General features: G+C 46.7%; 1 protein-coding gene across 1 annotated transcript in view; it reads left to right on the top strand.

The window, feature by feature from the left end:
• The window catches only part of TRPC5 (transient receptor potential cation channel subfamily C member 5), a 73,873-nt gene extending 50,493 nt beyond the window's left edge, over window positions 1-23,380 (top strand). Inside the window, exons 7-10 of the mRNA XM_064463375.1 lie at window positions 12,493-12,699; window positions 12,880-12,921; window positions 14,623-14,712; window positions 15,503-23,380. Of these exons, the coding sequence (XP_064319445.1) occupies window positions 12,493-12,699; window positions 12,880-12,921; window positions 14,623-14,712; window positions 15,503-16,237 (1,074 nt within the window). The 3' untranslated portion in view covers window positions 16,238-23,380. The remainder of the gene's footprint in view (window positions 1-12,492; window positions 12,700-12,879; window positions 12,922-14,622; window positions 14,713-15,502) is intronic.
• Window positions 23,381-25,900: the final 2,520 nt, after the last annotated feature.

Raw genomic sequence — 25,900 nt, 5'->3', positions numbered from 1 at the left:
ACGTTGCAGCCGTGGCGTGCGTGATGCTACCATACAGCGAGAGGCCTGTGTGTGAAAGTAGCCCTGGAGCCTGGCTCTAGACTGGCAGGCAGCTTAATTGCTTTTTGTTAGCAAGCTAAAGTATTCATTTGAAGGTGTAGAACTGTTTGTCTTTTTGCTGGCTTTGGCCTAATTACATATAACCCATGGACTTGAATCAAGTTGTTAATATTCATCTGGTGTTTGCAAGAGCCTCTAAATGGAAGCACTTGATGTGCTCCGACTTCATATGCTGCATCCTTCTTCTGTTGTTAGGCTAGACAAAGCTAATTCTCCATCCTAGGGCCCAATCCTGCACACCCATGCTCATACAAGTATTGTCAGCAGGATGAGGAGGTTAATCCTTTCTGTTGTTTTTAATCTTTGAAAACCCAGATATTATTCTGACCCTGTGCACTGGGAAACCACCCTCAGGGACAAGGGAGCAGAACAGAGCTGGCAGATCTTTAAGGATGCTTTCCATAGAGTGCAAGAGCTCTCAATCCCCAGGTGTAAGAAATCAGACATGGAAGGCAAGAGACCAGCGTGGCTCAGTCGAGACCTGCTGGTCAAACTAACGGGCAAGAAGGAACTGCACAGGCAGGGGAAGCAGGGACAGGTACCCTGGGAAGAGTACAGGGACGCTGCCTGGTTGTGTAGGGATGGGGTCAGGTGAGCCAAGGTGTGGATGGAGCTGGACTTGGCAAAGGATGCAGAGAAGAGTAAGAAGGGCTTCTACAGGTACGTCAGCCAGAAGAGGAAGGTCAAAGAAAGCGTACCTCCCCCATGGGCCAGACTGGCAAAGTGGTAACAACGGATGAGAAGGCGGCTGAGGTACTCAACAACCTTTTTGCCTTAGTCTTCACCGGCAGCCTCTTCCCACACATCCCGAGTGGATGGACCGCAAGGCAGGGACTGGGGGAGCAACGTCCCTCCCGCTGTCAGAGAAGACCAGGTTCGTCACCACCTGAGGAACCCGAACGTACAGAATTCTCTGGGACCTGACGAGATGCATCCAGAGGCCTGAGGGAATTGGCACATATAGTTGCCGAGCCACATTCCGTGAGATTTGAAGTCATGGCAGTTGGGTGAACCCCCGGTGACTGGAAAAAGGGAAACGTTGCACCCATTTTCAAAAAGGGTCAAAAGGAGGATCCTGGGAACTGCTGACCTGTCGGCCTCACCCTGTGCCTGGGAGGATCATGGAACAGATCCTTCTAGAAGCCATGCTAAGGCACATGGAGGACAGGGAGGTGATTTGAGACAGCCGGCATGGATTCACCAAGGGCAGGTCCTGCCTGACCAGCCTAATGGCCTTCTGTGACAGAGTGACCACATCAGTGGAGATGGGAAGGGCTATGGATGTCATCTCTCTGGACTTCTGCAAGGCCTTTGACACAGTTGCCCACCTCATCCTTCTCTCTAAATCAAAGAGATATAAATTTGATGGGGGGACTGTTGGATGGATGAGGAATTGGTTGGATGGTCACATCCAGAGGGCAGTGGCCAACAGTTCAATGCCCAGATGGAGATCAGTGATGAGTGGTGTCCCTCAGGGGTCCGTACTGGGACCAGTGCTGTTTAGCATCTTCATCAGTGACACAGACAGTGGGATCGAGCGCACCCTCAGCAGTCTGCAGATGACGCCGAGCTGAGTGGTGCAGCTGACATGTCTGAGGGATGCGATGCCATCCAGAGGGACCTGGACAAGCCTGAGAAGTGGGCCCATGTGAGCCTCATGAGGTTCAACAAGGCCAAGTGCAAGGTGCTGCACCTGGGTCGGGGCACCCCCCGGTATCAATACAGGTGGGGGATGAAGGGGCTGAGAGCAGCCCTGCAGAGGACTTGGGGGTGTTGATGAGAAGCTGGATGTGACCCAGCAATGTGCGCTTGCAGCCCAGACACCCAACCGTGCCCTGGGCTGCATCCCCAGCAGCGTGGGCAGCAGGGCGAGGGAGGGGGTTCTGCCCCTCTGCTCCGCTCTGGTGAGACCCCCCTGCAGCGCCGCCTCCAGCTCGGGGCTCCTCAGCACGGGACAGACATGGAGCTGTTGGAGTGGGTCCAGAGGAGGGCCACAAAAATCATGAGAGGGATGAAGCACCTCTGCTACGAGGCCAGGCTGAGAGAGTTGGGGGTGTCCGGCCTGGAGAAGAGAAGGCTGCGGGGAGACCTTATTGTGGCCTTTCAGTACTTTTTTTAAAGGGGGCTTGTAAGAAAGACGGGGACAAACTTTGTAGCAAGGCCTGTTGCGATAGGTTTTAAACTAAAAGAGGGTTGATTTAGACTAGATCTAAGGAAGAATTTTTTACACTGAGGGTGGTGAAACACTGGCAGAGATTGCTCAGAGAGGTGGTGGATGCCCTGTCCCTGAAACATTCATGGTCAGGGTCAGGCTGGACGGGGCTCTGAGCACCCTGCTCTAGCTGAAGATGTCCCTGCTCACCGCGGGGGGGTTGGACTGGATGAGATTTAAAGGTCCCTTCCAACCCAAACCCTTCTGTGATTCTGTGATACCACCATGGTCAAACCACTCCGGGGCTTATTCAGAGAAGCAGAAACGTTGCATTTAAGTAAAAAACAAGATGAGCTTGCAATCTTTAGATGACCCCTGGCTGATTTAAGATATTACAGGGAATTTCCTGGCATTTATATGGGCGGGTTCTGTTTTCTTTGGTGCAGTTAACACACCAGTGCCCCGCATGACAGGTCAATAATTCTCTGCCCATTACATGCAAAGCAGTGCAGCAAGGTTTGCTCTTGCTACATGATAGAAGTTGAAGTATCCAGATGGAACCACATAGGTTGCAGCCGCCTGCATTATCCCGTCTTTTATTTAGGCCTGACAAGCTCAATTAGCATTATCTTGTGCTTCTGCGTCGAGGGGACCTTTGTTAAAAAGGCAGAAGAAAAGAGGAAAAGTGGAAGATAAAGGAAAAATATTACTGAGAAAAAAGCAGTGAAAATCTAGAAGGGATTTGCCTGGGAAGAGCTTTCACCTGAATTTGAGCAATGGGAACAGCTATATTAAGAATCCTCAGAAACGTGACTTTTTAGATGCCAGTGCTTCACAGATTGCCTTTTCAACATGCTGCAGTCTAGCAAATAAGTTGATGCTGATCATATAAGTGAAGCAGGATACATACAGCTCTGTCCAATTAAACAGGAAGATGTCTAATAGCCTGGGTGCTGTGCTGTGGCTCCTTGTCTCCATTTCTCCGCTCCAGTGCGGTCCCCCGCAGCTCCTCAGCTGCAGACCCTGCTCTCAGAATCTGGGCAAGAAAGAGGGGCTTCGTCTCCCAAATCAGTGCTATCTGCGCGGCTCAAGAATCACTTCGAGACTTGAGCTATGTCATACATTTATAATGGCTCCCTTTCTTTTGGCTCAAGGGTATTTAAATGATTGGGATGTTTAGCTAGGATTTTTCATTTCTGAGCAGTTTTTCAATTTTGGGCAGCTAAGCTTGTGCACTGCATTTAAGCGACTATGCAAGCAGGCTGACTTCCAGGGGTGTCGGGTACCTCCTTCTCCCACTGGTGCTGTGACCTTTAAAGACTCGGGAAAAGACATAGTCCAGCTCCGCTCCTTTGCTGAGGAAAGACAGTTTATGACCACTCATAAAAGCAAAATACTAATGCATTTGGTACCTGAATACGTGTATGTGGTTTCACTGCTTAACTATGGAAGTCTGGGAATGATCATTTTATTCTTTTGGTTACATGAGGAAGGGATATCGGGGCTGTGTGTATATATATATGTGCATAAAAAGGTTGTAAAGCCTAAGGAGGCTCAGAGCCTAAGTGAGGCTCAGGGCTTTGATTCAGGAAAATTCCAGCCACACATGAAAACAGCTCCCAGCGTCCGCCCAGTAATGAATTTACTGTGTTACAACCCTTCTGGTCAGCTCGATATGACCAGATATTCTGGTAAACATTTTTGTAGCATTGGAGCCAGTGGCAAAGAACATCAAATGTGCTTTGTGATTATTCATAATCAGAGTTCAGATCTAAAAGTTACAAATGGCCCCAAATAACACGTTAAATAAACTGTTAGACCTTTAAATACCTTTGTTGCAGCTGAAATCACATCCTTATAATGGCACAGATGGGATCCTGGGACCTGAAACTCACGTGTGGATCCAAACTGAGATTTTTCTTCCTGGGACTAATTTGTCTTGGGGGCGGGGCAGGGAGAAACAATAAATATATAAAGAGGGTTACAGAGAAGTACCTGATTCTTCTTTGGATCTGGCTCAAGATCTGGCTGAAGACATTTCTTCTTCCTTGGAAGATTCAAATCCCAGGCTGACCGGCTATGCAGAAGAAAATCAAAGATAGTATTCTGGAAATAGTGCAAGGAGAAATGAGGAGAAGTTGCTTTTATTTTTCTTTTTTTTTTTTTTCCCCCCTGGTCCTAACTGATTCATCAACACTCAAGCACTCTGGGTTAGACGTACCTTCTCATCATTTCTCTACGGGCATGTGTGAATTACTGGGTTTTGACCTGGCTGGAAGTAGTTAAACATTATCAGCACAGATGCACCTTATCTCTCTGACTTTCAGCATGAGAAGAGGCTCTTATCAGGCGGTTCTAAAGGAGAGAGAATGGATGGCAGGAAGAACAAAGCCTTAGTGTTATCTTTCTCATTGTTTCTTTCTGCTGAGGCCTTTTTAGAGAACTATTTGTCTGCATGACTTCCCTACTGCTCTGATTTATTTGACTATTAAATAAAAACTGAGCTTTTCTGAAATATGACTGACAAAAAAGGTGTCAGTTCAAATAATTTAACTGCACTAAAACCAGCACAATCCACAATTCTCTGTGTTTTCTCAGATATAATATTCCCTGGACTTCTCATTAGCTATCGTTGTTTCCATCCAGTATGCTGGTGGAAGATGAAAGGTAATTGATATATATAATCTAAATACATTGTGGAATGTAGTGCATTGTAAGCTATAATAAAAATTTTAATGATGAATATATTCTGCACATGGAAGATATAAATAGTAGGGATGCTAAAGCATGCATTTTCCAAGTACAAACAAACTGATTCCCCAGAGCTGGGAAAATCGGCCAACTCGCGGTATGGAGGTCCATTCTGGGGAGGCGATGGCCAGTGCAACAGCTCATCTGATAGTTCTGCTGTGGTGTCACTCAGGAGCGAATGCCTGTGCTCTTCGCTTGACCTTGTGTATTCAGAAGCCAGTAATGTTTTTGTTTTCCATTGCAACCAGTGACCTGCCCTGTTTCCATAATTTCCGAGCCTCTCTGGCTGTGCTCCAAAGATGGAGTCCTTTATCCATCTTATTATATAAAACACGGTCGCCGTGCTCTGTGTCTTGTTGATGCTGAACTGGCCATTCCCTTGATCTGTTTGAAGTGATGGACCTCGGACACTGCAAAATTAAGGAAGCTTTTCCTAACTTCCTCTGGTACAGCGTGTTCTTTTATGGGCTCTAACCATGACGGGGATCTTCATCCAGCTTTCAAGTTTTGAGGTTCGCAATCCCATTAATGGCTTATCTGAAATGTCTGCTGTGTAAAAATTTAGATGTTGGGTTTTTTCCTCCCTTGTGCTGTTTGATTTCCTCACCTAAGGGCCTTGCTGCCTTCTGCCTTTTACCAGATAAGGATAGCTCTTTTCGGAAATCAAGTCCTTACTTGTATCCTAGCCCAAGAATTCACTTTTCTTGTACCCCAGTGCTGGTATTTATTTATTAGTATTTCTTCAGGACCTGCCTATGCTTCATGAATGTCCTTTGCCTGTTCTGTGCTGGAGCCAGAAGACGCCCCGCATCCCCGGCTGAGCTGCCGCTCTCCCTTCCCGCACCGCATGCCCTGCCTTTGACCATTTGCCTGCGTTGCACGCTCGTGCACTGGGTTTGCTTTGCAGCTCTCCAAGCATGTTTTCCCTCACATCTGGGCGCTCCTTCGCTTTGTATGTGCCGCTTTGCGTCTGCTGTGGGCTTTTTTCTTCCTGGGGCATTGCCACATGCTCCTCTTCAAAGCTGTGCATGGTTGGCACGGGGCCACTGCAGCATCCCTAGTGTGAGGGTCTGGGTGCTGGTCAGGACTCGTCTGCTTTATCCAGTGCATTTCACCCAGTATGATTTTGTGCTAGACAGTACTTTCATCTCTTCTCTGGCCGTCTCATTCCCTGGCTGTTCTAATTGCTTTTTCTAATACTAGATTGTCCTCCTTCAGTAATTTTTCTTGTATTATTTCTGAGATTGATCCTATTAAGCTCTTATCCTTCAGTATGTCATCCCCAGCTTGAAAGCAAAGACATTTGTTGTCAGCTGCAGCTGAATTACCTATGCATTAATTGTCTTTGCAGGTCCCTGATTTTTCTCATAGACTTTTTTTTTCTTTCTATGACATATTTTTCTTTGAAAAATATTAAGCATCATTTACCTGAAATAGCCAGCTTGGATTTTTGCTGTTTGCTTCTCTGAGCTTGTCGTTAAACCCCCAAGCTCTGCTGATGTTATTACCAGTTTGCCCAACACAAATTACAAAATTAACAGCTTTGAAACTGCACAAGAATTGTCTGTGTCGGGTTCTGAAAAGATTAACTTTCTCCTGTCCCTCTTTCTGCAACGCTTTCTGTTCAGGATGCACAAGAGTGTATTTCTTGTGCTAGCCTGCTTGAAAGCCATTGCAGATGTATTTTCTGTGCTGTTTCCTGCTCTGGGTTTAGCAAAGAGCAATAAAGAGGTACATGAGATGATAGAAATATACTAAATAATAGAGTTTAATGACTTCTCCTACACTACGCAGCGCAGCTAATTACACAGCAAAAAAGCGTCTTTGAAGTTCCTGTGCCTCTTGGGCAACAAGCCTCCCTTACTCAGTAACTGCAAATAAGATATGTCAGCGAGCACCTTCTAAAGGAGAGCACTGCGTCTCCTCCTTCCTTCCTAGACGAAACTACTACGGGTTGGGTGCTTCCTAATCTTGTGGGGCTGCTGCTGGCACCTCCTGGCGCAGCAGCAGAGAGCAGCCCGGCTATCCCTGATGCAGAAATCGCGCCAGCTTCTGCCAGCGTTCCCAGTACAGCAGGAAGGTTTCTTGTGCCTCCTTCCGAGGGACTCAGCCGCGGCCAGGCAGCCTGGTCCTGAGGGCATTGTCACAGCCATCTATATCTGCGTCTGACAGGCAGCAGCCTGATTTCCAGCTTTGCCCACTGACTGTTGTATAATAAAACACAAGAAAGGCGCACACAGCCCTTTTTGTGCCAGCTAGAAAGACGCTAGGTATCTTTATACATCATTCTTTCCACAGGGGCGTGGGGAGGATTTGCATCCCAGGACCACGCTGCTTCCCTCTAGTTAGAGGAAGGGGCAGAAGCCCTTGTGCCCTGCTGTGTAGCACAGAGGAGCTTAAGTAACTCATTGTCTTGTGATTGTTTCGCAGTGGAAAAGTTTGACGATCTCCGAGTGCCTGGGTGCCGAGCGTTACCGTCACCTCAGCGTTGTTTTAGCTGAGTGTTTGTACCAGGCTCTAGACCAGCGTAATCCAGAGCTAACCACAGCGCGCAACAGCAGAGTGCAGGGAGCTGCCGTAACCCGTTTCGGTCTGTCAGCCCTGAGCTAACGTTCACTCAGGACTATCCCAGCGCTTTCAGGGATGCAAATTCAAGAGTCACAAGATCAGGCTCCCAGTTTGTCGCAGGCCTCCCACGGGACAGCCCTGTGCTTTGGCTCCTATGCACTAAGTTAAAAGTTACAGCATTTTCCTCCATCAGCTTTCCAGCCACAAGGGAGCTGAAATACTAAACACATGAAGAGGCCGGGGAGCCCAGAAGCTGCAGCAGTGGTAGCCATCTCACAGGGAGAATGGAAACAGCCTTCTGTTGCTGGGGCTCTGCTGGCTGGGTCAGTACCGGCTGAGAAGCTGGCCGGTATTTGGCAAAATATGATCTAAACCATATGGCCCAGCAAGGAGATGGTGATGGAAATCTTTATTAAAAACATTTCACAAAATGTAAACAACAGATTTTTCTCCGCAGAGATAAAGATGGAGATTAATGCTTGAATTATCCTGGATAATTAGTGTAGCAGGTAATTATTTAAAATCTGACACATCTATGAATACATCACTTTGACTGAATTAGAAAATCCTTGCAACTGCTACAGTAAGATGGCTTCAGCGATCCTATGGGGAAATCCATATGGGAAATTAATTCTCACTTCAAATGGCAGAGATTTGCAAGAGGATTATTATGTGGCCGGTATGACACATTCGCATTGTGAGAGTAAGCGATACAGGTTTTTTCCTCACAGAGGAGCTGAGTGCTGATTTCTTTGAGTTCATGCGTTCTTTGAGCTTGAGGGCTTGGCCCTCTTAGAAGTAGTGTGGTTTATAGCTGAAATGATGAGCAGTGCTTGAAAGAAAATGGTGACAAGAGCAAGGGCAAGAACAACAGGAGCTCAAAGTGAAATCCAAACTTGGATTTAAATTCCTAAAGCAACAAGGTCACACTTGCAAAGCTAGTGAATATTTTTTCTTTAGCTTATTATAAATGTTACCAAAACATTGTCATCTAAGAACATTGCATGAGGCGGCACGGGTCTGTGAGGATCCTGTCCTCGCTGTGCAGTGGCTCTGCTCGAAGCTGCTTGCCACGGCGGAGCGCTGCCAGGCACATCTTGCACTGCTGAGCTCCCCGTGGTGCACAGAGGCTCCCTGTGCGGGGCAGAGCTCCTGCGCTCCTCCTGTCCTCTCTGTTAGGAGACCCACTTCTTCGGAAGCCTCCCAGGGTTACGGCCCTGCTGGCTGTCCCTGGGAGCTCAACACACCATCTCCTGTCACCCATCTCTGTAAATCAGCAGCTGAATTCCTTGTTTTGCTTTGCTTGCATGTGTGGCTTCTGCTTTACCTGTTACAGGTGTAAAGCTGTCTTCATCTCTGCCCACAAGTTTTCTGTTTTACCCTTCCGATTCTCTCCCCCATCCCACCAGGGGGGAAGCAAGTGGCAGCTGTGTGGGCCCGAGTTGCCGGCTGGGGTTAAACCACACCAACAGAGGGAGAAGCGTTAGGAAAGCTGTAGTTTTGTGTGCAGGTTTCACTGTTTACAGCGCTAAAGAGAGCTCTAACCAAGAAAATGGTGGTTTCCTGGCACACACAGACATTCTCAGTAAAATTGAAATGTCTCTTTGCTATGTATTTCCAACACAAAGCTGTTGCCAGGAGCTCTCATCTGATTTGCTCAGGTTCTTGAAACATAAAGGTGAATAATTGAGACAGGCTGAGTTTGTAAACCCTGGGGAATGCACAGCAGCAGCAAAGAGAGAGAAAGAAAGGATACTTTGAGCTTTGTACAGAGGGTCTGTCTTTTAAGGGTGGTTATATCGTACTTGTTGACTGAGACTGCACAGGAGGAAGTTAGGTGGGGGCTGGAGCCAGCATCCACCAGCCTCACCCCCAGCCACAGGGATTTGTTCAGACCAACCACAGAACTTGCCCAATGACAAACTCCTGCTGAGTTTCATGGCGCTGCCCCGCACCAGCATTCAGCCCCTAGTCAGGCTCGTGTAGTCCCCTCAAGCTATTTTAAAAGGAAGGAACAAAAAGAAAAAGCACACTGTGCAGAAAGACTTTTTTAGCCCTTTTCTTCCTTCCTTTCCCAGGAACTAATGTGCAGTCCCCAAGCTATTGGCTTGCCTTTTCCTCCTCTACAAACAGCCTCCAGCATCCCCTGCTAAATCACCTCTGCCCAGGACATGCCCTTTTCATAATGTGCTGGAGGAAATTGCTGCCAAGTCACCACACCTGATCCCACCCCACCACCAGCACTGGACTTCTGATGGGCCTTTGTAGAACGGAAGGGTGAATTTATAACCTTCTTCAAACTACCTTCTCCCTTCTGACTCCTCGATAGGACATTTACACCTACTTCTCGATTGACAAAAAAGTTAAAATATACCTGTTTCTATGCAAAGTCTTTGCACTCTCCTCCAGCTGCCCCAGACAGTGCTATCAGTGTCGCCAGGTGTCTGTAGTTCCTGCACACCCTGACAAAGGCTCACTCGCAGCAGGGCTGAATAGCTCAGTGCTGGTCTCGTGGAGCTGTTCCTCAACAAAATGCTTTAGATGCTTGAACCAGTAATACAGCTCTTGCCTGCAGCCTTTCCAGGTGCGGCCACCGTTGGGTTTTCCCTGGTAGCGAGCATGTCCGGGTGGACCACGAGGAGCTGCAGCTCAGGCCCCTTCTCTGCCGAGAGAGATGTGATCTCCTGCCTTCCCCGTGGGCAGCATGCCCTCCCCAGCGGCCCCTTGGCTCACCTCCTGTGTGGTGCCCATTCCTTGTCCTTCTTCTCAAGGCTGTTTCGACTGAAGTTGCCCAGCCCAGGAAATGTTCAGGCACAAAGATGGGCGTGAGTGCACTTTTAGGACTGAGCAGGGAGCAGCCAGCCCTGCTTCTGGAAGAGGCTGGGACAGCTCTGCCTTTAACTCTGAGCAGCGATTAGGCAGGAGTCGTCCTGTGGGCTGGTTGTGGAGCTCAGAGCGCTAACCCAGACTCTGGGAAGGAGAAGCAGCAGCTACATGGCACCAGCTTGTTCTGTTCTCCTCTAGCTCTGCTGAGCTTGCTGCAGCCTGCAGGTAGAGATGAATGAAGAAAAAAATAAGCAGGACTTTTTTCTTTTTTTTTTTTTTTCATTTTTGGTGACAATTATTTCTACTCCTGCAAACTGCATTTTTTACTACCCAGAACTTCATTTCCATCAGCATCAGTTTCTAATACTTCATGGTGATGCTGCAATTTCCCTGCTTACAGGGTCTGATAATGTCTGAGGCAAAAAGGGCCATGGCAGGCTGCTTCTCTTGAGTCTACCTACAGCTTGAAAACAGCCCTTTTGGTAAGCTGGCAGGGAATAGTAGTGTTCTGGGCTGATTGAGACCATCTGCAGAGGCTAATGTGCTCCTGGGCCACTGAGGCAGTCGTTTTAAACGGAGAGCTGCACATCATTTGAATACACTACTAAAATGGAATTCAGCTGCACCTCACTGTCAAAATGTGAGCATATTTTACCCATGTCAGAGCACTGGAGCGTAGCCAGAAAGCCGGTGTAGTAATTTTTTGGGCATGATGTTCAGCCATATTTTATTAAACTCCCTGTCCTACACTTCAGTGCTTGTTTCTGAGCTGCTGCCCTGCAGCCCAGCACCCCTCACTCAAGAGGGCTGCTTGTGCCAACCTGGGTGAAATCTCCTCAGAGACATAAATGCCCGCATTGTCCTTTTCTCCTACCTTGTGCTGTTACTTAGCCTAGATCATCACGGCTTTGGTTTAATCTCGTGTCAGATACTGTTAACGTAAATGCTGAACAGCCTAAAATGTCATATCCATCAGCTTAGCGCTATCCTCTGCAGTGATAACAATACACAAATTTACCATTTAAATTCAGCGTACTATTGTAAGCTGTGTTCAGCACTGCTTGGCTTGAAGGCTTCAAACTATTTCCTTCCTTTCCCGTCTAATGTCAGAATTTCTGCAGAACATACAAAAACAGTGGCATTTTAAAACTTTTGAATTAGCATGAAACAGCCTGAAATCATTTTAGAATAGCTGCAGTATCTCCCCGAATCCAGGCTGCGGGTGGATGTCTCTGCCCTGACGTGGAAGGGAACAGGCAGTTCATTACCGGGCAGAACTGCCTGTTGACTCCACGGCCTAGGCTGCAAATACCTTCATCTGGGGATCACCGTTCTGCTCTCTGTAGCATCGGTGCCTTGCAGAGACTCAGTATTCCTTTCCTGGTGACTGTATGGACCACGTGCTGATCTGTGCAGCTGTAAAATGATGCTATTAACTTTCCACCTTTACTTTGTTGGGATGAAAAACACTGGAGCACAGCAAGCTAGCATGGTGAGAATATAAATGAAAAAAAAAAAACCAAAACCCAAACCCTGAACAGTACAATGTCTCCTGTGTTGTGTAAGGATAATGCAGAGGCAAGATTTAAAATATGGCATGCATAAAATGTGTCACTTCCTTGTAAGAGCTGAATTAATGGATGCTATAAAAAAAACAAACAAATCAAAAACCACTATGAAAGATCTTTTTCCAGGGAAGAATGTGAGAATTCATTGGATTTGGACATGAGAAACAAGCATTTGTGATAATTAAAGTGCTAGCAAAAGCAAAATAGGAAATATGTTTTCTTGCTTCTTGTATTGGCGAACTAATAAGCGCAACCTCTAAAGGATGAAGCCGGGCTTTAGCATGTGAAATGCTTTTTGCTTAGTGTTGCTATCATCTCATTTCTCAGCGGTTGGTATTTTTACACTCTGGCAATATTTCACACTGATTTTTTTAAGTACAGCCACAGCGAGGGAGATGGAAGAAGTGATACTGCTTTGCCCGCAGCTGGAGAAATCCTTTATTGCTCACATGTCACCTCCTCAGCCATGGTGTTTGCTGCAGGAAAGCCTGCCTGAAGCTGTTGATAGTCTCTTTCCTTCTCTCATAGGACCACGCGGATATTGAGTGGAAGTTTGCACGGACGAAGCTCTGGATGAGTTACTTTGATGAAGGTGCCACTCTGCCCCCTCCTTTTAACATCGTCCCGAGCCCCAAGTCAGTCTGGTACCTTTGCAAGTGGATTCACAATCAGCTGTGCCCAGGCAATGACTCTGACAATGAACAGAAGAGGCATGAAAACCTCAAAACATTCACAGTAAGGAGCTGCATCGTTTTAGACTTCATTTTTCAAGGTTGCTTGTGCATGTTCAGGATCGCGAGGGCCCCTGCTTTGCTGGTGCAGGAGGAGGTCGCTGGATCATAACTTGCTAAGAGCCATCAGGAGCTCTAAAGACAGGACTAAGCAGGTAACATACCTGTGCCTCTCTCTTTGCAGGAACGGCACGCAGACAACCTGATTCAGAATCAACATTACCAGGTAAACTCTCGAGCACATAAAGTTTTTACTTGCTGTTTCTTCTTCCTGCTCATTTTCTAATACCTCAATTCTTGCTTGCTTCTAGACTATATTTTGATAAGTGTAGGTCCTTCAAGAGGATTTTGCTTGTCATAGATTGAAACATTTCCTCCTTAGAGGTGGGACGGTTCAGTAAATCGCTCCTAGCCTTTCGCCCCACTGAAGTAGTGGAAAACTTGCCAGGTATCAGTCTGGCTGCTTGAAGTCAATGGTGGCATCCCCATTGCTGTCAGAGAGACCAGGCTGGCACACCATCCTGATTAAAACTGTTTCTGCAGCATTTTTACACTCTTGGATTGTTCCTCTCCTGTTCTTTTTTGTAAAGCATCCCTAACTCAAACAGTGGTTGGGATTTTCTATTGTTTTAGACGGCTCAGGAAGGAGGAATGGTTCCTTTGTTGAATCTTGCTGGTTTTGTTTATTCTCAGCCTGCCTGTCATCAAGTACTCATTAAAGTCAGCCTACAAATGGATGAAACTGTATTAAAAACACCAGCTTCTGTACTTGAATTCAGTGTGATATATTATGCCAGCATGTTGGAAGGAAAAACAGTTCTCCAGAATGTTAGGTGGTATGTTAGGCTATACTGTCAAAAGCCATTAGTAATTTGTCTTACTTAAGACATCTCCTGCTTTTTGAAGAGTATTTTTATCTGAAGTTGATGTTTAATGTAATGAGTCACATTTGACAACAGGCATTTGGTACTTTCTGACTTCCCAGCATAGCTTATGGGTACCAACAGCAGGATCTCTTAAAAAAACCTCCCAGTAAAACCTTGGTGCGGAGACCATCTTCATGCTTGGTGTTGCCGAGACTTGTTCTGTGTTTATGAAACGGGAGAAACGAAGGGAGGGTTCGGAGTAGTCTCTTCTGTATCTAGAGATCAACCCCTGTGCATGTTGGCCGGCACAGATAAATGTGCAAGGGCCAAGTACCAGTTTGCTGATGTAAAGCGTCAAAGCAGCAGGGAGGTACAGGAACACAGAGCAACACGGATCTCACCCTACCAAAAACCTCTACTGTAACAAACAGCGCAGGTAACACAGAGTGGCGAGAGCCCTTGGAGAAGTCATGAGGGTGTGATTCAGTCCTTGCAGCACCGTCCGCAGACACCGCAGCGGCCTTGAAGGGAGTTTCTAAGCTGCCATTAGGGAGCTCCCAGGCAGCTGGCAGATGTGGTTTAACGTGAGCGTGCGTTGCCCCATGGGGTCCTGGCTCTTCTTCAGGGTATTTGTTATCGACGTACCCTCCTTGGCTTTCAAATAACTGATAAACAATCTTCAAATGGCAAGCTTAGCCTGTCAGGATACACAGCATACACTCATGAGACTGGTAACCTTAAAAACTCTCAGCAGCTGAGATTAAATGGCTTGAGGACATTTAAGAACATCAAGAATTTTTTCTCAGCAACTTTTACATCTACAAAACAAGTACAAGATACCTGCTCGCTGTAGTTGCCAACTGAGTATTCAAGATGGAAGGTATATAACCCTTTCCAAAGGTTTGTTTGAAAGAAAGCGTTCTGTTTCTAATGGTAAGTGATTTTGTTTTTAGACAGCAGAGTCAGGACAGCCGCTGTCGGTGAGAGCTCAGTGAAACGCAGTAAAAACAGAGTTTGGTCTGAGCCAGCAGCTGAATCACTCGTATTGTTTCCTATTCCAGGAAGTGATAAGAAATCTTGTAAAAAGATACGTCGCAGCAATGATAAGAACTTCCAAAACCAATGAAGGTTTAACCGAAGAAAATTTCAAGGTAATTTATTATTCCTTAAAAATAATTTATTATAATAATTCAAGGAGCCACTTGCAGAGTTTGCACTAAATTGTTAAGATGATTTGTAACCTGCTGTGGAAATGGGACTATTACTGGAGCTGGGAACACAGATGATGTGCATGTGGGGCTTTTTGAGCAGAGAATATTATTATTTGAGTGTCTTCTCACATGATCACCTTTCAGATTTTGATATACAATATGTTATCACAGAATCACAGGTTGGAAGGGACCTCAGGGATCATTTAGTCCAACCTTTCTAGGAAAAGCACAGTGGAAAATAGTAGGAATGAAGTATCTGATTTGAGTCAGCATCACATTCCTAATGCTAACCCAGACAGCCAAAGAATGAGTCTGGATTAATGGGTACAAAGAACACTTAGCAGCAAAGCTGAAGTTGGGCCTATCAGCTAAACAGGATTCCTGTGATATTTCTAAATTTCAGCAGTGGTTCCCCTCTTCTATAACTGTCTTATTTGACGTTTTTTTGGGGGGTGGCGGTGGCAGTGGGGTGGGCGGAGGAGGCTGGTCAAGAGGGCTGGTCCCACAGCCTTTGGAGACAAGGATGCTGTGAGGTCTCCAGTTCTCAGGATTACCAATACATCTTTTTTTTGTGTGTCACTGAATAATGAAGAGGATTGTGGTATTCCTGTAAGGATGATTTGGTGTCAGCCACTTGCATAACCCTGAACAGCACTCCCAGGGAGCATCATCATTCCTTCATGTCACAGATAAAGCTGCTGAGTGTAACCCATTTCTCCTCTTGCCCTAGGAATTAAAACAGGACATCTCAAGTTTTCGCTATGAAGTTCTTGACCTTTTAGGAAATAGGAAGCCCCAGAGGAGAAGTTACTCTACCAGCAGCACGGAAGTGTCCCAAAAGGATGAAACAAATGAGGATGGTGCTGGAGAAAAACCCAAAGCCAAGAGTGTGTCTTTCAATGTAGCCAACAAAAAAAAGGACTTCAATGTATCTGCTCTAATTAAAACTATGTCTGGGATCGATATGGTGGAAGAGAAGCCAAAAAGCAATGGGATCAGTAAGCGCTCCTTTGTCCGAAATGGAAATAGAGTTCAGAGACTTTCCAGCTCCAAGAAGGAGTCCTTTAAGAGACTGGGCCTGCTTTTCTCCAAGATGAATGGACACGTACCCGAGCCCAATTCAGAACCCATGTACACTATTTCAGATGGAATTATTCAGCCACACTACATGTGGAAAGACATTAAATATTCTCACATTGATAAAGAGAGAGAAGAGAATTGTTCCAAAAGTGAAATTAACCTCAATGAGGTGGACTACAGGGGGAACACAAGACTTACGGGACAGAGCAAGGAGTGCCCTGTGGTTTGTACCAGCTCCCTTCACTGTGCTTCCAGTATTTGTTCCTCTAATTCCAAACTTATAGACTCGTCAGAGGATGTGTTTGATTCGTGGGGAGAGGCTTGTGACTTGTTTATAAACCAGTGGAAAGACGGGCAGGAGGACCACGTTACAACTCGGCTATAAGTAAAGCTATCGTAACACCCGCTGGAAAACTTAGCCAATTGTTTGTAATTGTTTGCTCTCATCTGACTCAGCATTACTAGTTCCTTTCTGTCCACAGGTGAACAAAAAAGTGTGTAACTACTTACGTTAGCCTATTTTATAGCCATCTGCACCTTTTTTAATTTACTTTTTTTACACTCACAAACACTAAACTGAAGGTTTCCCCATTTATAAGGTCACTATAAACCACAGGAGTCCCTTCGGATGCAGTCTTAGTCTTCAACCCCTAGAGACTTCAGTCGCGCTGCTGGCTGAGTAAAGGATGTCTCCAGTGCCATCATCATCATCCCACCGCCGCTGGGTTATCGCTGCTGCTATCCCACACGATCGGCCCTGCGTCCTGCTCGATCTTCCTCGTCAACACAACCAGCTGGTGAGCAGTGGCTTAGCAGGAGGCTAGGAATCATAGTTAAGACCTTTTTAGAAAGGGTTTCAGGTTATACACGGCTTTTGTTTTCTTTAAGCAATACAACCTCTCATTCTTTCGGTTGTGTGTGGTTTTTTTCAGGTTATTTATTATATTAATATTGTAAATTGTTACTGAATATGAGACTCCTTTGATCATCCAGCTAGAACATGTTATGATTTGCTTATTTACCTAATATCCCATAAGACATTCTCCCTGTAGGGAGCAGAATGACCTTCCAGTTGGGCTGACAGCAGAAGCCAGCACCTGGCCTTGCTGCCAACTTCTGTGTAGGTGAACTGACCCCAAACCAGCTGTGGCTGCTTGAAACACAAACCCCGTGTGGGTCTCGTATTCCGACCAGGCTGAACCAAAACCCAGCCCTGAGCCTTGCCTTTATACCCCACGCCTCGAGCTGTAGCTGGTTTTTGAGATTCCTAATCTCATTTCACTGCTGCATTCGCTTTTTGCTGCGTCTCTGACAGACGTCGGGCTTTAGGAAGAAAATTGTCCTGGTATATGGCAAGTGCTAAGAGAGATCGTCTTCCCTGGGCCTGTGAGCTGCATTTCTGAAAAGCAACCTAAGCAATAGCAGCTCAAACCGCATCTGCCAGCCTGGAAAGTCTCTGCAGTTCCTTTTCTAAAAAAAAAAAAAGAGTGCGGCAGTAGATGTTATCTTTCTTTTCCCCAGTTGTGGCAGTGCCTGGACAGGGCCTCCAGTGTCACTGCTTTTGTGCATCAGAGAGGGGAGAAGGCAACCCCATCAAGGGCAAAATGGGTGAATTTTTGACAGTGATTGGGTTTTTTTTTTCCTTTATTTTTAACAATGTGATACTTGAACTTTCTTCTGTGGTGTTGCTAAGAAACACAGATGATTGGCACTTACTTACCACCACTTCAGAGCTGTTATTAGTCAGCTGCTTTCTTGGAGGAAGCAAGCCCTGGCCAGGAGCTCAGAAACGGCCTTCCCATATGGCAGAGTTCCTGCAGTCCCGCGTAAGGCTCTGTTCCCAGGAGAGCTTACATGAGCTGGAGCGTATCCCAAGGGTGGCTGCCAAAAAGCACCTTTTCTGTGACCTGTGCGTTCCATTTGTAAAGGCACAATGCTGGAAAAATCTACACCTACCACTGGCACTGGTCAGATTTTACCAGCAAGGGGCAGGAGCAGCTCTCACGGCAGGATGGAGGGGCAGGAGAGGGATTTCTCACGCAGCGGTCGTCCCCCCCCACCCAGAAGAGATGCTGGGACACCTGCAGCTGGATACTCTCCCTGACTTTTAAACCTGGTTCCCTCCTCTCGTTAAGGAAACCCCCCTGGGCACCTGTACGGCATTACCTAAAGGTCACGGTGGGGCACGCCTACACCAGAGAGGGCAACGTGAACGATGCAGCCAGCCCCTGTAGCAATGCTGCGGATGCCAACACACCGCACTCATGGGAGGTTTTCGCTACAGACCTCAAGTTGGAGGCCATGGCTCGAGGCTGGCTCTGGCGTCAAGAAAAATGAGCAACTAGGAGCAGAGGCTCCAAAACGTTTCTGTGTTCCTTGCTTTTAACTGACGCCAGCCTTGCTACCAGCACGCAGTATAAATCCCCAAATATTTAAGCCTCTAGACGTGTTAGTTAAGGCAGAGTGAAAGGCATTTTTGTATCAACAGATTTCAGGCTTTCATACTAATTGCAGGGTTAGAGTTGTCTTTGAAAACCACATCTCTTCTTCCTTTATGAAAGGCTGAGCAAACTGACATTGGCACTACACAAGGAGACGTGCAAAATCCGAGCTGCTACAGGGGGATGAAGGCAAGGGTTTGAATCCTTTTACGCCTCCCCTAACCACACTGCAGTTTATGAACTCTCCTTGACACGGGGCCAGCAAATCCTTATGGCATTTCCTGTGCAACAAGTAAGAATGAAAAGAATTCAGGTAGGGTTATGCAGATTACATCAGCTGAGCTTGAGGCTGGGACAGAAGCAGGGTTCATATCCTTGGACAGCAGAAAGGCTTTTAACTTTTCCACGAGAGCAAGCACACCGCCCTGGCAAGGAGTCCATTGTGTCACTCAAATGCAGCACTGCATTAACAGGTACAACTAACAAAATCAAACGCGATTAACTCCGCAGTGCTGCCCCCCCCGAAATGTAAAAATGATGCCGGGCAGCGCAAACCCCTTCTGGGCAAGTCGTGCGAGTCACGTTCCCCTCCCGTGTCCTGAAAGGGCAGGGGTAGGCACTGCCACATCGAAATGCCACGGTGGATAACGCAGCCTGCAAAAATCTCCCGATAATCTTATATTAAAGGCGAGGTCACGTGGCTGCTTGGCTGGGGCTCCCCGGGGATTTGTTCCGTGACTCAGATACCTCCTAGCTGCCAGCTATGAGGTAGTTTGAGCTGACTTTGGAATTTATCGCAAATATTTGATTTGGTTGTGATTAATACATGTGTCCAGGAGTTTGCAGAACTGTCAAATTGGTCCCCCAAAAGGCAAAGTTCTCTTTGATTGCATCTATGCATCCCCTTTGGTAGCAATAGACTTTATAGCAGCTGGTAAATTATTACTCTAAAACAGGAGCTTCAGGGGAGGGAAGTCAAAGTATCTTGTGAAAAATACATTTAATAAGCAAAACCTGTTTTTCCTTAATTCACTTTCAGTCACAGGGTTTGGGATTCCACTAGCATTTCTCCATTTTCAATTGCTCAAAAAGAAAACATATTTTAGTCAAAGTTATTCTTTCCTTCAGAGAAATCAGTGAACTACCCCTGTGCTGTCCGTGCAAGCGACCAGGGCAGGAGCTGATGGGACACTTCGAGCTTCTCTGGTGAGCAGTTAAACTTTTCCTTGGCTGGGGTCCGAGATGCACAGCTGTGGTACGCGCCTGGCCTTTATTCTGTGCGCTTCAAGAGTAATCCTTACCCGTATGCAGGGAATTTGCAATTAGGAACAACAGAGATCTCGACCACTCACCCTTTCTTTAGGTTTCTTGCTCTAAAGTTGCTTTATTTCTCACCTCCCATCTCCGGTGTCATTTTCACCAGGCTCTTTAAAGCAGCACACCTACAAATGATCACCAATTAAAAAGTTATCAAATACCATCCAGGGTTAAGAATCTCAAACAGAGCTAGGCGGTGTTTGTACTCAGGACAGAGATTAAGGAAGTTGTTTCGGAAACAAGAAATTAACTGACGTATCTCTGCAGATTATTTGGATAATTGCATTTGTATATTATTCACTTACTGGTATATATGTAAATACTCGAGTATTTGTATACGTGTCCCTACAGAGGAAGCATGCACAGCGGCTGAGCACGGGGTTAGAGAACGGGACTTCTGAGGTCTGTTCCCAGCTCTGCCACTGACTCACCTGTGACCTTGGGCAAGTCACTCAGCCTCTCCAATGCCTCAGTTTCCCCATCTGTAAAATAGGGATAATAATACTTACCTACCTCGCAGGGGGGGTTAGTTCATTATTTATAAGCACTTTCAGATCTTCAAATTAAAGGCGCTATATACAGTAAGTAGTTAATATTCGTAGCAGTAGTATGTACTTTTACTTTCTTACGACTAATTCAGGTTAGGATTTACCTGTATGTCCGTTACGATAGTTTTCCACGTAGAAAACTTAGCATGGTTTCCCACGAAGGGAATTTAGGGGACTTCTGCAGTAGACAGGGAGCAGGAGCAGCACACCCCAGAAGCCTAAACTCTAACACCCTTGCTTTTGCGGTTTATGTCTCACCCTTAATGTCACCTTATGGTATTTGCGTTTCATCCTTTTTCTCATGGTACACATAACACAATTTTTAGCAGAAACAGCCACTGTAAATATTAAGAGTATTTAAATAAATATATTCACGTATAAATATAAAACCTTACCTTTTAAAGAGGTTAAAATTGGTTGATGCAACAGACTTCTAAGCATGGGGAGGTTCCACAGGCAGCCCAGCACTGACGCACGCGGCAGGATACCGGAGTAGGGCTACAGGAGAACGTCCCCACGTGTCATCGCCTCCTTCGTATTCACTCTTCGCCCCGCCGCTGGCAAGGGCACGGAGCCCCGCCGGTGACAAGGTGTGGCAGGAGGGTGCGCAGTGCGCTGGGGCAGAGCGAGGCCGCGGCTGGAGCAAAACCGCCCTGCTGCCTTGCTTCGCCCCAAGGCAGGGTGAGGCAGCTCCCGGAGACGCGCCTCGGGCGGCGGCGTGTCCCCAGCACGACCGCTGCTGGAGGAACCTCTCCCGGACCGTCTCCTGCATCCCTACGAGGGGGCTCTTTGCCCCCATTGCTCCGTGGGTACAATTTGTTTTTCTTTAGCACTTACTCAGGATAAAGGTCTTTGGTTTGAGCTGCAGGAGGTCTGAGGCTTGACTTGCAGGGGAAGGGCCCTACAAGCATTCCGAGCTCCCCTCCGGGAAGGTGGGCAGCTGCAGGGCATCCGCACTGGGTGGTTGGACAGTTACTAACAGAGTAAGGATCTGATTTACTGCTGGGTCCCCCAGCAGTTAGAAAACTACACAAGCACCTGCTGCTCTCACCACTGAGCGTACATCCCACCTCCCTGGGACTCCTCAGCTTTGCTTTGATATTTCTACTTTCAAAAGGCGAAAATCCCAAAGAAAAGCGTATTTGAATTAAGCAGGAAGAGACACATTTTTGGTTTAATTTCTGGCCGAGTTCTTCTTCAACCAGTTACTCGTCCTGCAGCGCGCTAACGCTTTTCCACAGACGTGCCCATGAGGAAGCCCTGTGCGGCCCCGGAGGCTGATTTCCCAAGCAGCAGGATCACCCTCCCGCCTCCTTTGCAATTCCATAGTCAAACAGAATGGCAAAAATTAAGGAAAACCACCCAAACCACTAGGGCTGCCTACAATTAAAGTTTTACTTAGCTAAAAACTCTCTGGAGCTGTTTTTGGGGTGGCTGCACTGCAAGCGGGGCTTCCCAGGCCACGCGGCGCCGCAGCACCGGCCGAGGCAGGCAGCACGGCTGGTGGCTCCCATTTATGTAGTGGTAGAATTAATTGGAGTCGGTCAGACTACAGTGAATAACAACTCAGCTCACCGGAGGAGCATCTAAAACAAACTGTTACTAAAATAATCTGTAGTTTTCAGTGACTGTGCAACTCGAAATCCAACAACTATAAAGTCAGTCCCGTACTGGATGATTTTCGGAGGAGGCGGGGAGCATCTGGGCTGGCCACATTCACCTATTTTCTAAACATTTGTCATCTGATGCAACTTCACTTTCACACGACTTCTTTCTTCATTCCAGGCCGTGACGCTTTCCCAAACAAGTCATTTATATATTATTCCCATAATTGCCTCCACCCAGGACAACCACTGCTCTGAGTAAAATCATGACCAAGAACGACTGTTTTAAAAAGAGAACATGCTTTATCTAAAAAACTATATTTGAAAGGCAGAAGCGTTTGATCCTGATCTTCCGAATGTTTGATAGTATTTTATGCTTCAGGGAAACACTTTTACCTGCTCTGTTTTTTTAAGGTGTGCAGAACAAAACAAAAGCCCCAAGCATAACAGCAAGAGAAACCCCCCAGCCTAGCCCAAAGCACCCCAGTTTTCCAAGCCAAACTGAGCTTGCCGTTCTTCCCTTACGCAGACCCTTCTCAATCAATGGCTCACCAGCCAGGGACAAGGGAGCAGCCCATCCCTCCTGGCTAGCACGGCCTCCTCCAGCAGGGCTTGGTTGGTTTATCTGGGGGATTTTTTTGTCCCCTCTCCCATTTAAAGCATTTCCCCATCAGCAGTAACTCCTAAGCCAGAGGCAAGCGTGCGCTTAGGGCACAACGTGATCAAGCAAGGAGCCGGCCTTTTAGCGCGTTAGCTAACAGAACACTGTGATACCTTTCGCCAACAGAGTGAAATGCCTTTTGACTATAAATAGTTGTTTTTGAGCAAGGGGGCACTTTTTGGTCCAGCTATTTTTGGGGTATTGTACAGTCTTATTTAAAAATTACCGAATGTGTTTATAAAGCGGGTCTGGGAACTCGAGGGCTAGGGATCTTTGAGCAGCAAAGGATAGTAGCAGATGCTTGAGTACTCTCTTTTCTATACGGCAAGCCCTAGAGACCGGGGCTTACTCTGCTAACAGTTTTTTTAGCAATCGAGTTTTAATATCAAATTAAACCTTCATTTAAAAAAAAAAAAAGCTATCACAGAAACAGCTTCACACCTGAGCTTATTTTAAAATGCAATTTTACTTCATGGGATAAAAAAGGTGAGGCTTTTTTTTTAACTCCTTTATTTTAGTTTTGGTCAAAAACTTGATGGCCTTTTCCAGGCAAAAGAGCTTTTAGAGGTTGTAAGAATTTTGCGTGTGTAAAGACGGAGCGGGGGCCTCAGCATTTGCCACTTGGCTAGTAACAGCCACCCCTAGAGAAAGGGGGGGAGAAAGAGGAAGAGCAAAAAGCAAAAACAAATGCTTAGTTTTATGTACTTTTCTACTTGCATCTCTTCTGTCCATAGCGCAGACTCCATTCATACCCTCGTATACCATGTAAAAATGAAATTATGTACATAATAAATAAAATTATTTATTTTATGTGTATTTTTAGCTTAACTGTAAACTGAAAAAAATAAAAAGCATTTAATTTTTTTCCCAGAAATGTACGCCTATTGAAATTCAAGGTGTTTCTACCTTTTCAGATGTAACATTTCCAGCTGCCTATTGATAATAAACATTTATGAACAGCAACAGATCTGACATTTTACAGTTTTTTAATATCACCTTCAGCACAGGCTTCTCAAGGGCTGGCCGCGGTCAGGGAGCACGTAAGGCCTCCAGCTCTGGAGAGACCTACATTGGCATTTACATAAAAAGAGACGTGACACAGTCCTGTTCACCTGCAATGAGGCCGGCCACCCGACTCTGAGCAAGCCTTCACGGGCAAGAGCTGGACAACACCCGCCTGGGAAAAAACCCCAACCCAAACCCATTCGTTTTATCCTGTCTACAACAGAAAACAGCAAACCGCTGGAAGCGGTGTTAATAAAATGCACCGCGTGAATGCAACTGCTCCTGTACAAAGTAGTAACTGTAATTCCATTTTAATTTGCTCCCCAAAGATATCCTTCGACCAGCACAACTACACCAGCCACACTGGAACATACAGCGATAGAGCTAATAGTGTAAAAGAGTCATTAAGCAACAACATAACTGCGTTAGCATAATTTGCCCGTGCAAAGCTGTCCTCCAAGCAAATCTCGTTCAAGTCCTGGAGGCGTGCAGATACATGTCAAAAGGTTTCCATCAACTACCAGAGGCTCTTGGTCAAGTAAAACTTGAAACAACTTGAAACGGGAGCAAAACAAATCTTGCTCCAATAAAACAAGAGTTTCCTCGAGTTAAGCGACAGCGACATCCCGTTCCTTGGAATGCAGAAGGTTCCCGCACGAGGGAGACAGCACACGCAGAAATAAACACAGCCCGTGCCAGCAGCTGTGGCAAAGCCCGGGACCACAGTGACCCGCGGCTACAGGACTTTAAATACTTGCATGAAGACTAAAGGCTACTTTTTTTTTTTTCCTTCATAGGACTTTTCGAAGTCGGACGCGCACGTTCCCACTCACATGGGAAAGCCTACACGTCCAGAGGTGAGGCACCGCGCGTCCCCAGTTGCGCTTCCTAATGCAGAAACGGGAACAGAACTGCGCCTGAAAATGATTCCCACCCCGAGCCGTCCCTGCAGAGGCAGACGATGCGCTGCAGCAGCAAGTACCAGCCTTGACCAGGGAGGGAGGGGAAGAAGTTTTACAGGGTATTTTTTATCTCCTCTAGTGCTGCCTGAAGAGTCGTACAAATCATGCATTCGCATAACCACCACAGACGTTTTTTGCCTCCAACTATGACAAATATTTAAAAAGTACTGCTTTAAAAAGAGTCAGAAACCACAGTTTTAGATCTGACTGGGAAGTGCAAATAGGCAGGGCGGGGAACGGGAAAAATGTATAAAGAAGAGGGTAGAGGGAGTTAGATGGGCCATGAATTTCATCATTAAAGAATATTTCACTTTCTCTTAAAAGACCATTTTCTCTAACACAACCAAGTCAAGCAGCCGCCACAGCTACGAGAACAGAACGACGCTGATCTTGGGGTGAGCCCCACCGCCCCAAAGCTACTGGCAAACGTTCGCCTGCTCCAGGGAAGGCAGGATTTAGCATCTGGAATAAAAGCGTTGCCGTAAAGTGAGCGTAACACAAACACCCTGTCAGGGCTCGGGCGCACGCTCCTGGTGCCGCAGATGGCCATGCTTGCAGAGATGACTAAATTGCAGTAACCGCGGGTGTACGTGCTCGTAGCCCGTGGCTCATAACGGCTGAACCGTTCCATGCTCGCGCAGCTCAGCTGACACTGAAATCTGGTACGCAGCACCGACTTGATCGTGTGTAGGAGTTTCTAGGTACAGGCCTGCCCTACAAAATTTAAACTCTGGTCTTATTTCAGAGCTAGGAAGTCCTGGTGCGAGGATTTTATCTTCTTCCCTTATGAAAAAAGCAGTTACTTGAAAATCTGGGTCTGGATTTCTATGTTGAATATCTTCCACATATGATGCAGCCTTTGATGGCATGATTTTATAAAAGAGGAAGGTATGCAGCAGCACTGCAGAGAGAACTGGGAGCTAAGAGTAAAACAAAACAACTGAGCTAGAAAAACAGCTTGCTGTAGGAATCAGTTGGGTGTTCTTATGTGCCCGAGGGAAAACGAGCACAGGAGCGATAGCCCAGCAGGCTAACGCTGCTGGCAGGCAGAATCAGCGTGGTTTTTCTCTACAGTATTTATAATAATCTTCCATAACAGATTTTACAAATCAACAGACTTCAGAAGGAGGCCCGTGCCTCTAGCGACCAGCAGTAGCGCGATGGACGGTAATGCGCTGCCCTGGCTGCGGAGGGGGAGCGGGGCACGCACCGGCAAGGCTGGGCACGTCCTTTGGTGCAAGACCCAAGCACCTCTGCCGAAACACCGTGCTTTCGCTTCACCGCGTAGAGCTGCGCTCGGAGAACTCTAGTGCCCAGCGACCTGCGGGCCACCGCGGTCCGACCGAAGCCTGCTCCTTCTAAGGGCAGAGAGATTTGCAGCCGTTTAGGAGAGACTGGCAAAACCAGCAGCAGCTCACACGCCGGAGCACAGGAACGACGGCTGATCACCGCTGCTTTCATCCTGCTGTTTCAGAGGAGGCTCGGCTCTGAGGCTGTTTACAAGGGCTAC

This window comes from Phalacrocorax carbo, chromosome 11 (genome assembly GCF_963921805.1).
Source record: "Phalacrocorax carbo chromosome 11, bPhaCar2.1, whole genome shotgun sequence".
NCBI lineage: Eukaryota > Metazoa > Chordata > Aves > Suliformes > Phalacrocoracidae > Phalacrocorax > Phalacrocorax carbo.
Note: the sequence above shows the minus strand (reverse complement) of the source record. Positions and strands in the feature narration are given on the sequence as shown.